At 41.6% G+C, this 12,610-nt stretch overlaps 1 protein-coding gene across 5 annotated transcripts in view; it reads right to left on the reverse strand.

Moving 5' to 3' along the window:
- UNC13B (unc-13 homolog B) overlaps positions 1–12,610 on the reverse strand; it is a 206,493-nt gene that overhangs the window by 60,575 nt on the left and 133,308 nt on the right. For all 5 annotated transcript variants that reach the window (XM_056514073.1, XM_056514072.1, XM_056514076.1 and 2 more), the window contains 3 exons: positions 9,689–9,916; positions 9,239–9,380; positions 438–607 (listed from right to left, as the gene is read on the reverse strand). In XM_056514073.1, the coding sequence (XP_056370048.1) occupies positions 438–607; positions 9,239–9,380; positions 9,689–9,916 (540 nt within the window). The remainder of the gene's footprint in view (positions 1–437; positions 608–9,238; positions 9,381–9,688; positions 9,917–12,610) is intronic.

Raw genomic sequence — 12,610 nt, forward strand, 5'->3', positions numbered from 1 at the left:
CACAGTGCCTGTCAACTCAGCACCATCTGGTTGCTTGCTGGCACTTTCTACAACAGTTACTGGATAAGGTCTCAACAACTTGCCAGCTCAGTGCAGTGCACCTGATACTCTTACAGACTGGTAAAACACTTGTGTTGATACCAAAAAAAGGAATGCAGGACAGCATGCCTCCAGCAGAGGTGGAATAGAGTCTTACTCTGAGAATTTCTCCCATTGTACTTTTCAATGGCTGACAGAGAAAAACCATCAACTTTCTGAAACGTTACACACCATTTTAACTGGGATCAGCTTTGCAGCTGCTCTGCAGCAGCATCATTTGCCCTTGAAACCACGTAAACTTTCCTTCCCTTTCTTGCAAATTGCCTACATGCACCAAATGCTCTCAAACATTCCCAAACCAACACATGACACATTTTCAGTCCCAAGGCCCTGCTCACCAAGGTTGTACCACACATCCATTTCCCCGCTCAGAGTGCGGACTTCAATGATTGTTTGCCCCAGGAAATCATCTGACTCGCGCTTCAGCCTCTGCTTGACACGAGACTTGATGTCATCATCTTCATCCCACACTCGCACCTTGATCCGGTCAGAGGAATTATGGCACTCACTGCAAACAAGAGAAAATGTAATTTTAAGAGGGCACAATGCAGCCAACATTATTTGCTACATGCTCTGTATTCCTCTTGACCCATTCCTCCAACATCAGAGAGATGTATTAGCAAAGTGTAAACAATGTGCATTTATTCAAAAGTAGAGTGTCTGATATGAACCACATAACAACTTGTTGGTGCACACTAAATGCTCCTGTGACATGGCAGACACTGCACTCCAAATGCATGCTGAATGACCACCCTGCCCTGATCTCAGCCACCAGTGTCTGACTTCCCAAGTGGCTGTGGCTCTGCTGCTTGCCCTCACTCTCAGCAGCTGCTCACAGAACCTGGGAATTCTTTTTACAGCTGTTGGTTTTGCTGTAAAGCCCACAGAAACCTGGGGATAGCTAGGTTGGTTAATGCTAGCATACACCCCCACCAAAAATGACAATCAGCATCTAACTGGTTTCAACAGCTCTCTCCATCAACGACCTCTTATTCAGCTGTAGGCTATAAGGGCTACCTGCCTTTATGCAGTTTCTAGGTTAGCACAGTGAAGACCTGTGATGAACATCCTTTGTTCTGGTTTGTAACAAAGGATAAATAGCTCAGGTGGAGGTAGATCTCTTACTTCAAGACAGTCACAAAGCAGTAGTGTATCAATGCAGAATATATTACAATCAGATGACATACCACACTGCCTGAGGGGAACGGGTGTGATGCAGTAGTTAAAGCATTGGTATTTAATTACTATAATTGATTCTGCCTATTATTCCCAGCTTAGACTGATACTTTGTGCTCTGGGCAGATCAATAAGGACATTTCCATTAAAAGAAACAGTTTACTGTTTGATGAATCAGCACCCTCCAGTTTAATGCACATACAGGATTTACAGGTGTCTGTTACACCTCTTTTTCAGGTGTTTCAGATACTTTTTGTAGATCCAAACAGGCTCTTGGATGTCAGAAGTGGGTAGAACTGTATTATAACAGCTCTGCTCATTTACAGAGCATGCAATAAAGCAATTTGAATGCTCACATGAGACCATGACAAGGGTGATTACTCACCATAACCACTACAAATGTCTACCCTCAAGCAAATAAAACCTATGAAAACAGGCAACTGCTGCTGAAGGCCTGTTTTCCAGCCTTTTTAACATTAACATGCTGCATCTGTTGCTAAGCAACAGGGAGAATGAAGAAATGGGTCACAAGAGCTCTGCTAAGCCTGGTCAATAGGATGTGGCAGTGGCTGGTTATGAGCATGCTCTCTGCCAAGAAACCATTTGGGCTCTTATTGCCACCATTGTGATTCGGGACAACATTTAACAGACATCCATGCAGCTCCCACTGATTTTTCCAGTAGAGAGGAATAGCTGGGAATTATATAGACCAGGTTAGAAGCAATTCCATTCAGCTCAAATCAGAGGCAGAACACATGGCTGCTCCCTGTCTTTGCTGTGCAATCAATCTGTATTTAAGAGTTCAGAATAAAAGAGGTTCAATATTTGTCTCCCATCTTCACTCTCCTCTCCCTCCTCCTTTACTTCAAGAATGTCTTCCAAACAAAACCATGCAAACAAGCATTCACAAGAAGGGAATGGTTGGAATTGCTGCCCTTTGTAGCTCTCAAATTTATCTGAGTGCTTTGCCATGTCTGCCAGCAATACAGCCTAAGCATGTAAAAGAAATCCTCTGTTCCTGACACGGTGCACTGCTGTACAGCCTGGCAGTATTGTAGAGGCTCAGTGTTCAGAAATGCACAGCTGCCTCAAAACACAACTGGCACACAGAGCCATTTACCAAGCATCAGTAAGTTAACTCCTGACTTCTTCAGACATCACCTTCGGGCTGATGGGTCTTTGCTAGGACCACTTTGGTCTTCTTTCTTTGCTTCCAATGGTCTTTCCTTAAGGAAAACATTCACTGTTCAAACATAAATCTAACTTATGCAGTCCCACACACATCATCTCTCACTCCTGAGGTGGCTGGCTATCATCCTTCACTCAAAGACAGCAGCATCATCTCACTCACTGCAACATCCTACAGGAAGCCTTCTGATAGCATTTACTGAGCTACAAAAGCTTCTATTTTACCACACCCTTTTTTGTTGTTTTTAAGAGACTGCTCAACTTGCTTTCTTTGCGCGGGTCCCATGGCAGAGAGGAGTGAGCTTTATCACTTGCTCACTGCAGCTGAAAGCCTTGAGCTGGTGGATTACCATCAAACATCTAAGTCTGTAGAACCACAGTTCTTGATCTGGTGAAGCAACACAATTGTGTCAAAACCAGTTCACTTTTCAGTGAGCACCCCAAAACGGAATAATGAACACTGGAATACTTGGGCTTGCTGATGCGTAAGAATTTTCTAACTAATGAGAAACAGCTTCCAATTTGTGACAGTGACACGACTCCGTAGGACTGTGGCTAACAAGCTCTGCTGCTAGAAGCTCTCCCCCTCATTAAAACAGGAGCTGGCACATTTCTAAAGAGGCCTGCCCCACTTCTTGCTATGTTTTTATGAAGCTTGATTTCACCGTGTGCACACATGTGTCTGTCCACCCTCCCACAGCTGAGCTCCAACAGCTTTTCCAAAGACGATGCAGAGAAAAGAAATATTCTGTGACCCTGCCAAAAGGAAGAAATTACCAAATACTTTCAGATCCATTTCAGAGACCAAGAGACTTGAAATCAGGTTTGCTATGTACATGGCATAAACCCTTTATTTTTTATCCATATTGTCTCAGTGTTTGGAGTGGTGCCACTTTTATAAAAGAACTTACTTTTACACTTCAAGCTACCAAATGAAGTAACATTTTCCAGAAACAGCATACAAAATCTAAAAGAAAAACTAAGAGCAGAGTTTTTTTCCATTAAGATTTTCTCCCTGAAGCCAGTCGTTGCTGCACTGGAAGCAGCTGAGCCTGTTTCTGCTGACTTGCTCACTATCCCACTCTCTAACTCCATCTATTTTGCCACATTCCCCTTTAGTCTTACACAGCGCTGAAGCCCCAGCACCCACACACGTCCCCTGCACTGTCAATATTTGAGTCTCTTCCCATGCCCAGCTGAGGGGAAGCACAAGAGCACACGAAGCTGTGGTTAATTCTGGTCTGCTCACACAGTGACATGCCCACACACACAGTAATTAGTATATTGGTGGCTAAACAGAACAAGCAACTGTTGAATTTACACTGTAGTTCCTCCCACAATGAAGTTAGAAATTTGTATCCCTCCAATCTAGCTCGAACTTCTGAAAAAAAAAGTAGGAATTGATTCTTAGCTCTGAGACCTCTGCCCATCTGTAAAGGCTGGGCCAGATGGGCTTTGATGATATGACGTTAGGGATGTGGGACAGGTCATTGGCTATGCCTCATCTCCTTCAAAATGTGGCGAGAAAGAAAAAGGAGAAGTGTCCAAAAATGACCAGAATACTACTTCTGAGCCAATGATTCATCATTTGAAACAAAAACCACATCAGCATTTGTGCTGAATTTGCTCATTTCACCCTGTATAGTTAACAGGCTAATAAAGACAAAACACAACACTAGATTTAAACAAGAACAGACAAAGAAAGTAAAGGACCAAAGGAAGCAACAACATTTTCCAGATTTTAAAGTAGGTCAGTCGAGCCCAGAATTGAGTAGTTTTATTGTATTTTTGTATTGAACCAAAAATATTTATGGTTCAAAGAGTCTAGTGAATCTCTGTGTGTCCAATATTCCTTTCTGCTGACACAGTTCTCAAGAAGGACCTGTAAAGTTCCACAGTCCATTGCAGGGGACATTTCATACAATGGTAGAGAAAGAGAAAGAAAGAAAGTGTAGAGCTGCTTGCAGAAATTATGGATGAGAGAACAGGAGGCAGAAAAATGCAATGGAGATTTTAGGACCTGTGATCCTCAAATGCTCTACAGTTCTGCTTCTGTAGAGCAAAGCCAAAGAAAAAGAAGTGATTTTGTGGAAAATTAGAAAGGAAGGATTAGTTGTAGCAACCAGTAAGAGAAAGACCCACAAACATACAGAGGAGGAGCAGAAAAAAAGATGTTTGGGGAAATGGTGCAGCTGAAAAAGCTGGAGGATTCCAACGGGTTCAAATGAAATGTCAAAACATTGCAGGGTCCAATTGTCAGCTCAGTTGTGGCCAACTGCAGTGGGAATGGAAGGCAAAAAAACATCTCAGAAGAGGCTCATTTTTAAATGATGGCAAGACTCCTCTTTTAGGAAGAAAAAAAGGACAGTGGAGAAAACACCGAAGGCAAAGTCAGAGTGGAAAGAGAACGAAGGAAAATCCTCAGTACTTTATAAGTTAAGCACGACAGCACAATAATATGCCCTCTGAGTCCACTGTTGCTGTCTAAGAACAAAGAAATGAGTTTTCACTTCTTACTAGCATGAAGTTCTTTTCTTAGGAGAACAAGTGCAATCATTTGCTGTTACCCAATGTTACAACACCAACTGACAAATTAATGGTGCAGCTGTTCTAACTACAAAGAGCAGATAAAGTGATTCTGCATTTTACATCACTAACTACATTAACTCAGCTTTCCAACTGGTGCTTGCCACGAGGGCATCAGGTCTGCACTCAGATTCAAGTCCCACGTTGGTAACTGAGCAGAGAAACAAGTGAGATTTACCAGAGTGCCAGTATCTGCAGTACCTGGGAGATTAAAGAAACTGAGACAAATTGGATGGTCCCTGCCACAGAGCAAAGGGAGTCTCAGGGGGGAGAGCTACAATGGTTATAAACAGTGATCTCAGAAGAGAAGTCTAAAATACAGCTCTGGAACAGCACACAGAATCACAGAGATAACTGAGATGTTGACCTTGATAACACAGTCAGCAGCTAAAAGGAAAACTGCATAGCCAAGCAGAAGCCTTTGAGTAACTAGCCAGTGGTTAGTTGAGCACCATCCTGAAGGATTAACAGGTATGTATATCATGTAGGCTCTGCAGGTCCCAGTAATATACTTGCTGTCTACTAGCACAAGGCCCTGTATTCATTTTAACTCGGTTATTCTTCTGCAGTGAGAAAGAATAAACATGCCTCCTGCAACCTGTTCAGTGACAATGTAATCTGCTCCAGGCAATGACTTCACACCCACCATTCAAGCTTCAGACACAGCTGTACTCAGACCATACAACTTCAAGGGGATATTACTGTAAAATGAACAAGTAATTTTGCACCTACGCCAGGAAGAACAGTAACATTTAGTGTTCACAGTCTTTAAAGACTATGGCATTCCCTGAACAAAAGATATGGACAAGCAGCCTCCAAACAACCCCAGAGCTCTCCCTTTAAAACTGAAATTGCCCTGTGGTCAGGTTTATCTCCTAAGCACTGTCTGCTATTGTAACCCATGCAAATGCATGCTCAGTTTCAACCTTCACAGAAAAAAAAGATTCCAGGAACCCTGTAATTTCCACTGACAGTCTAAAACATGTCTAAATGGGGAATTACTGTCTTGCTCTAATTGTACTGAATATGGCAAAAATAGCTTCCTTCTAATATTACTGGACTGCTTCATAAGGAAACGAGAGTTATGCAGACTTGTTATGAAAGCTTCTATGTTCTAACAGGTTTTGTGAAAAAATGACAGCTAGATGGAGAAGAGAAACCCACACCAGCTGCTGTCCCTGGAAAGCCTGCATCCAGCTGGCTCTCATGTACCAACCACTACAGACAACTTGGAACCCAGCTGCAGGCAGGACACACACTACCTTCTGTCCACACAGAGCTAAGGGCCAGGAAAGAGAGCTGAGGGCACAGGGGATAAAAGTACACAGCAAATGGAGGAGGACATCTGTAAGCCTGCTCATCACAACTAGAGGAAAGAAATTGGGATTTACTGCAGGAGGGAAGGGGATGTAAACCCAAGAGAAGTAGGATTTCCTTTAGTGCATGTTCACAGAACACTGTGCTGCAGCAGTGGCTGGAGTCCCCCAGTTCCTGCTGCCAAGAACCACATATGCAGAGCCTGCATCAAGCCTGCAATACTTTGAACAGAGCAGAAAAATCAACACCTTGTGTTTTCAAAGGTTTTCAAATGCTGATGAAATATAAAAAAATCTCTTCATAACAACCTATTTCCTAAAGCTATAGATGTAAATATACAAAGAGAGAATTTTCAGAAAGAAACAGCCTGCAAATCTCTTGCTCAGGCAACATGAATACACTGCAAGAACTGGTGATTAATCTAAGCAAATGCCTACACTTACACAGGCTAGTAATGACCTAAAAAGCACTTATAATGGAAACCCAAAACATTTTCAACCTTGCCTTTTCTAAAAGTTGATTCTAAATCTGGACTTTACAATTGGGTCAAACCTACCACATAGTTTTTTTCTGAAAATATATAGAAAATTAACAAAGCCATTTTTAGGGAGAGAAATTTAAGTTTATATACTTTTCTATCTATCACCGTAAATAAGCACAACCCCCCCTATTTAAAATAAGCTACCAGCGAGACAAAAATTTTCAAACTTATTTAAGCTGCTTTTAATAAACTTTACTGAGCTTGTAGAAAGAATTGTATCACTCATCTGTACAATGTGTGCCTCTTCTTTCATGCCATGGTTATAATATCAGTGCTACAATTCTAATGACTGATGCACACTGATGTCTGGCTCCACATTCAACCTTTGAAAACAAACTGGAATTGTGATCATATGGAAGGCACTAGGCACCAACTGAACATCAGCTGCAAACAAGTCCACCAAACCAGCAATGGTGACACACACATTAGCAACTGATCTGACCTCTCTACTTAGACACCTTGCTCATTTTGAACTGTTTAACCCTTTTGAGCACCAAAGCTTTCATATGTCTACTGTAAGGCTTTCACAGTAACTACCAGCACACCTTTCTCTCACTATACGAAATTAGCCTCATTCTAAGAATCAAAGATACCTCCCCATCCAACCCTTTAAAAAATTTGACAATCTCTTGATTGACCTGACAATCTCTTCTAAAAATGACTGGTATGTAATGGGTATTTTGGGCCTGAATGTGTTGATTTAAATTTCCATTTGATTATGGATTAGAATATTTTAGAACTTCAAGAGCTGTAAGCTGCAAAAAGATCCATAAATGCAAAATAGAAACATGAGTGTGCAGAAAACCAGAGCTGCAAACACTTCTAAATTACTCCTCATCCAGCAGAAGGGGAGCTGTGATTCCTACTAATGAAACAACACACTGATTGCAGTTCTGAATGCTCTCCAACCATCAGTGTGGACACTGTGCTCATTCCCTTCACCTCCTCGTGCTGCTCCAAGGCAAGGAAGGCAACCACCACAGAAAAGACAGAAAGCCGCATCAACTCTAATGCCCAAGAGCATGTTATCTGCTGAATCACAGACATGGCGATTAAGTCTAAACAGTGTCACTGTTGAAACAGTGGCATTTATCACACTCTGTTATCTATCTTTAAACAGAGTATTTGCTGAAGCTCCTAAAATTAGAAGGGAGCACACTGCAAACACCATGGTAACTGCTTGGCATGGTAAATCAAGGTCCTTAAGGCTCCCACACAGACTTGCTGCTATTGTGACTACATTTACCCAAACGGCACCTAAGCATTCTTACTACTTACCAAGCAGAAATGTTACCTTGGATTAAACTAAGAATAAAGCCATGGGCTTACTCACTCAAAATAGCAGTAGGATTTTTCTGACGTTAATGAGTAGCTCAAAACTGCTTAAAAATAATTTTGTTTCTACTGTACATTGTAAAAATAAAAGCTGGATTGATAGGAAACTGATTCTAAAACGCAAACAAATCGCACTTTGCAGAGAGAGGCGCCCCCCCCCCCCCCCAAGCAGTTTAAGAAAGAACAGGGAGGAAAAGAAAGGAAGGAGAGAGATAGTACAATTGAAGACCTTAAATATTAAAAGAAATAAAGATTGTTGATGTTGAATGAGATCATCCAGAATCTTCAGAAAACAGTTGTTGTATTTCATGTCTCCATTCTGGTTTATAACATCTTCAATGACAAATTGAGGGTATTGATTACTTATTCAATAAAAGCAGGATGGAAATGCACATTTTGAATGTAGCTGTTATCGTCAGAATTTTGCCTTCAGTCTTTGCATTCAATTCAGATCTCAATACATTGGTCATCTTGTAGGTCTCTCATATCAGTAACTCCTTTGAGTTACTGTTACATCGATGTTCCAAAACTGAAAGAAGAGGCTTCTGGTGTCACAGACCACTCAAAACTAACTGCCTTTAAATTGAGTTGCCAAACAACAGTAGCAGATGCCAGAAATAGGTCACAGAAGTTTCCTTAGTCTTTTACACAAGTTTTACTCTCATGTTACAAGGAATTTTTTTAGCCAGGAAAAATAGCTGCTGATTTAAATATTTTTCTTTCTCTTTAGCATTCGCTAGGAACATCAGTATAGAAGTGTTCATAAAGCAGACAATTTGCATATACACAAGGAAGACAGATGGGATAAATAGGTGCGCACTACCTACATTGTTAAAGATGTCAACCCTCCACACACACACAATGCTGAGCAAAAATAGAACCATCCCAAATTACAGCTGATGTGGGAATGCATACTGAGAGAGAAGACACAAATGTCAAAGCACAGATCATACAAGCAGGTGACATGGAGCTGAGAGTCCTTGTCAGAGCACTTACAAGTAAAACTTCTCTTCCCATACAGGGTTCAGATTCCCAAAGATTGTTTTTGTCCTCTTCTTTGTTTTACCCACTTGAACAGTTACATATGGATCACTGGAACCCGTCTTGTCTTTGGCCTGCAGACCCTGAGCACACACCACTGAAAGGAAAAGAGAAGGGTTACCACCACCCTGCAACAAGATAACGTGTCTGACCACCACGTGAAGCAGCAGCTCATAATGGCCAGAGAAACAGGAATATCCCTCATGACAACATTTCTGATGAGCCTCAGCTCATGGTGCACTGCAGTGCCCGCAACAGGGCTATCTGCACCTGCTAGCTGTATGTCCACTCAGCAGAAAGACACAGAGGTTACAGAAGCCCTTCCTCTCTGTCCTAATTTCACACCAACTCTCTTACTTGAGGCTCCCATGTGAGACCAAGAGAGCCCGTGACTCTCCCACTCACCAGTGATCGTGATCTTTGCTGACCATTTTGAGGTACCATCAAGCACACTCTGTTTCACTGTCTTCATCTGCTGAGCATGTGTCATTTTGCTCTCACAAAACACATCTCTGATCAAGTCAAAGATCTCAGGCTTGTTCCGCTCCCGGATCTTCATGCGATCCTTCATGGCCATGATGAAATTCTGGGTCCGGTCTTCAGCTCCATGCTTCGAGCTCTTCTCTGCTGCTCCTGTGCACCAGAAAATACACAATGCTCATCAGGAACAAACACACACAGAATCATGTCTCACTGAATCTGGACAGAGGGGATCGAAGATTCAAGTTATTCTTCACATGATGATACTGAAATTTATACTTCATCCCCCCTGTTCCAACATACACAGAGAACCTGGACCATTTGGAGGCAGACATAGCAGTTAATCTGGGGTCAGACTGCCCTCCCAACATGAGGTTGATTTAATATCCTTACAGCTGAGAAACACCCAGGAATGAGGTTCTTAAACTACTAGCAAGCATCAGCATGGCCTCTGCTATCATCACCTTGCTATGAATAAATAAATCCTTGCTTAGGCAAGTGCTAAGAAGAGGACATAGAACTCCATTACAAACAGTACCAATGAGCTTGCCTCAGTGATGCACTTTAGCACCACAGAAGTTCAGATGGATCCAAACTGTCGGCATTTTCTACCCACGTGTATCACAAAGCTCCCTGCTGAGCTCAGAATCACTGCAAACCTATGTCTCCTTCTGCCTGGAACCATCCTGCTTGGATGAGACATCAAGCTGCAGAAACAGGGAGTGCCTCTCTGGATGCCACTCTATTTTATCAGTTCACACAGAGACAACTCAAATAATCACTTTCTAGAACTGCACAGGTATATTAACTATAATAAATCCCTATAAGATAACAAACTCAATAGCTCAAAACTTGGGCTATTATAAGCATGCAGTGCTACCACAGTGTACAGCAGCTGGAAACACAAGAGCCAGGCACATAGTCTATAACTGCAGAGGCAGTAAACTCCATCTGACAAAAGAGAAGCCTCTGGTCGCTTGCATACCTCTTAAAAAAATTCAAAGTTCATATAATTATGAGATAAGACTACTCCCACCACCAAATACTTCCTATTCAATTCTGACAATCATTTTTACTGTCAAAATTTAAAAACTGACTGCTATGTCAGATGTGAGACATGCATCAATAAAAGCACCAATGTGAGCTAACAGGGCAGATAACTCAGGTGTGAAATGAAAAGCAGAAACTCAGGATTGCACACAGTCTCTCTGTACACTGTCTGCAGCAATTTCAAATTATGATCTTAAGTTAGATTAAGTTAAACCAGCACAAAAGTCCTCATTCAATCATACCCTTTCTGTTTAATGCAATATACTTCTGTTTGTTTTTCTTCTCCAGGATAGTTTAATTAAAGTAAGCTTAGTTCTAGGAAAAATGTCCCCATTCAGGTATTCACAAAATATTAAATTACCTTAAAAATATGTATTAAAGCAGGTGCAAGGTGTGTGTAAAGGAGGCATCAATCACCAAGACACATGAAACTGTTTTCTTCCAGAAGTGGACAAATATGATATCTGAAGTACCCTTGCTATAGGGAATTACAGTTTTGTGTAAGAAACTGTTTCAACAAGTAGTGACTAAATATGAAAAATGCCCTTTCAACACATACACAGACACAGGAGCCCAGCAGCACACAAACAAAGAGAATAAAACCAGTTTGCAATAGACTGTAACCACCGAAGTGTCAGTTCATTAAGGACACTGTATACCAAGGCATGTTATTAAAGACCTGGGTGTGAAAGAAGCTATAATTTTACATTACCTGAGTACTTTTCCATTTTTCTTGCTAGAGGCTTGATGTTCAGCATTTCATTTAGTACAATAAAAAGTACATGCCCCAGAGTTTCCTGTTGTTGGCTTAAGATGAAATGAAATCAAAAATACTGGAATTAATTACACAATCCCCGCTGTTTCTACTCACCAGTGATGCACCTAGCATTTATTAAAGGAATATGAAACTGAAATGATACCAGGGGCTATGCTTTGAACTTCAGATAAGAAGTGCTATTCAGCTTTAACAGAACTAGGTCTACTGAGGATGGAGATGGACTCTATGCCATATATGCAGAACTACAGAAAATTACTGGGAAATTGGGAAAGGCCAAACTGAACAATTTGTCTTCTCTAGCTGGAATTCTGAGATCTGTCATCATCCAAATAAATCAACTCTGCCCTGATCTTTCTCACTTCAAGGAAATTAAGAACCAAATTAACACTCTCCTTAATGGAAGCATTGCAGGACCATCAAATGAGGCTTTAAAATGCAAATTCGGACAAATGGAGGAATTCTTATTAAAAAAATGTTTAACATTCCCATAATCTCCAGAGACCCTGCACAGTAGATTTATCCCTCTGGAAGCCTAGCAGCAGTCCAGGGCACCCAGGGTTGCAGGATATTCAAGCCATGACACACAGAGCCCTACAGCCCTCGAGTCACCTCCTGCCTTGTGACTCCAGAGGAAACCCTCCAACTCCATCCACACTGCTTCCCCACTATGCCTAGACAGTTTGCCCAGGCAGCTCCACTGTTCCTTCCCTAGAAAATATCTCCCTCTGCCTGCAGAAACTGTGCCTGAACTGCAGGGCAAAAGCCTGAATCAGACACATACCATATTTAACAATACAGACTAACAACAGACAATGTCTGTTCTGCTGTCTCAACAATACACACTTTCCTAATTCTGACACCTGCTTCTTGGTACAAAACCAAGAGGGATTCTACACCAACCATCAGGAGGCTAATTAACAATGATGTGTGTGTTTTAGATGCAAAATATGTCACTGTACTGAATGGCAGAGAGTGCTTTTTCTGCTCTTGGACTGGGATTGTGTTTCTTTAAGCTGCAA

The sequence above is a fragment of the Oenanthe melanoleuca genome, chromosome Z (assembly GCF_029582105.1).
Source record: "Oenanthe melanoleuca isolate GR-GAL-2019-014 chromosome Z, OMel1.0, whole genome shotgun sequence".
Lineage (NCBI taxonomy): Eukaryota > Metazoa > Chordata > Aves > Passeriformes > Muscicapidae > Oenanthe > Oenanthe melanoleuca.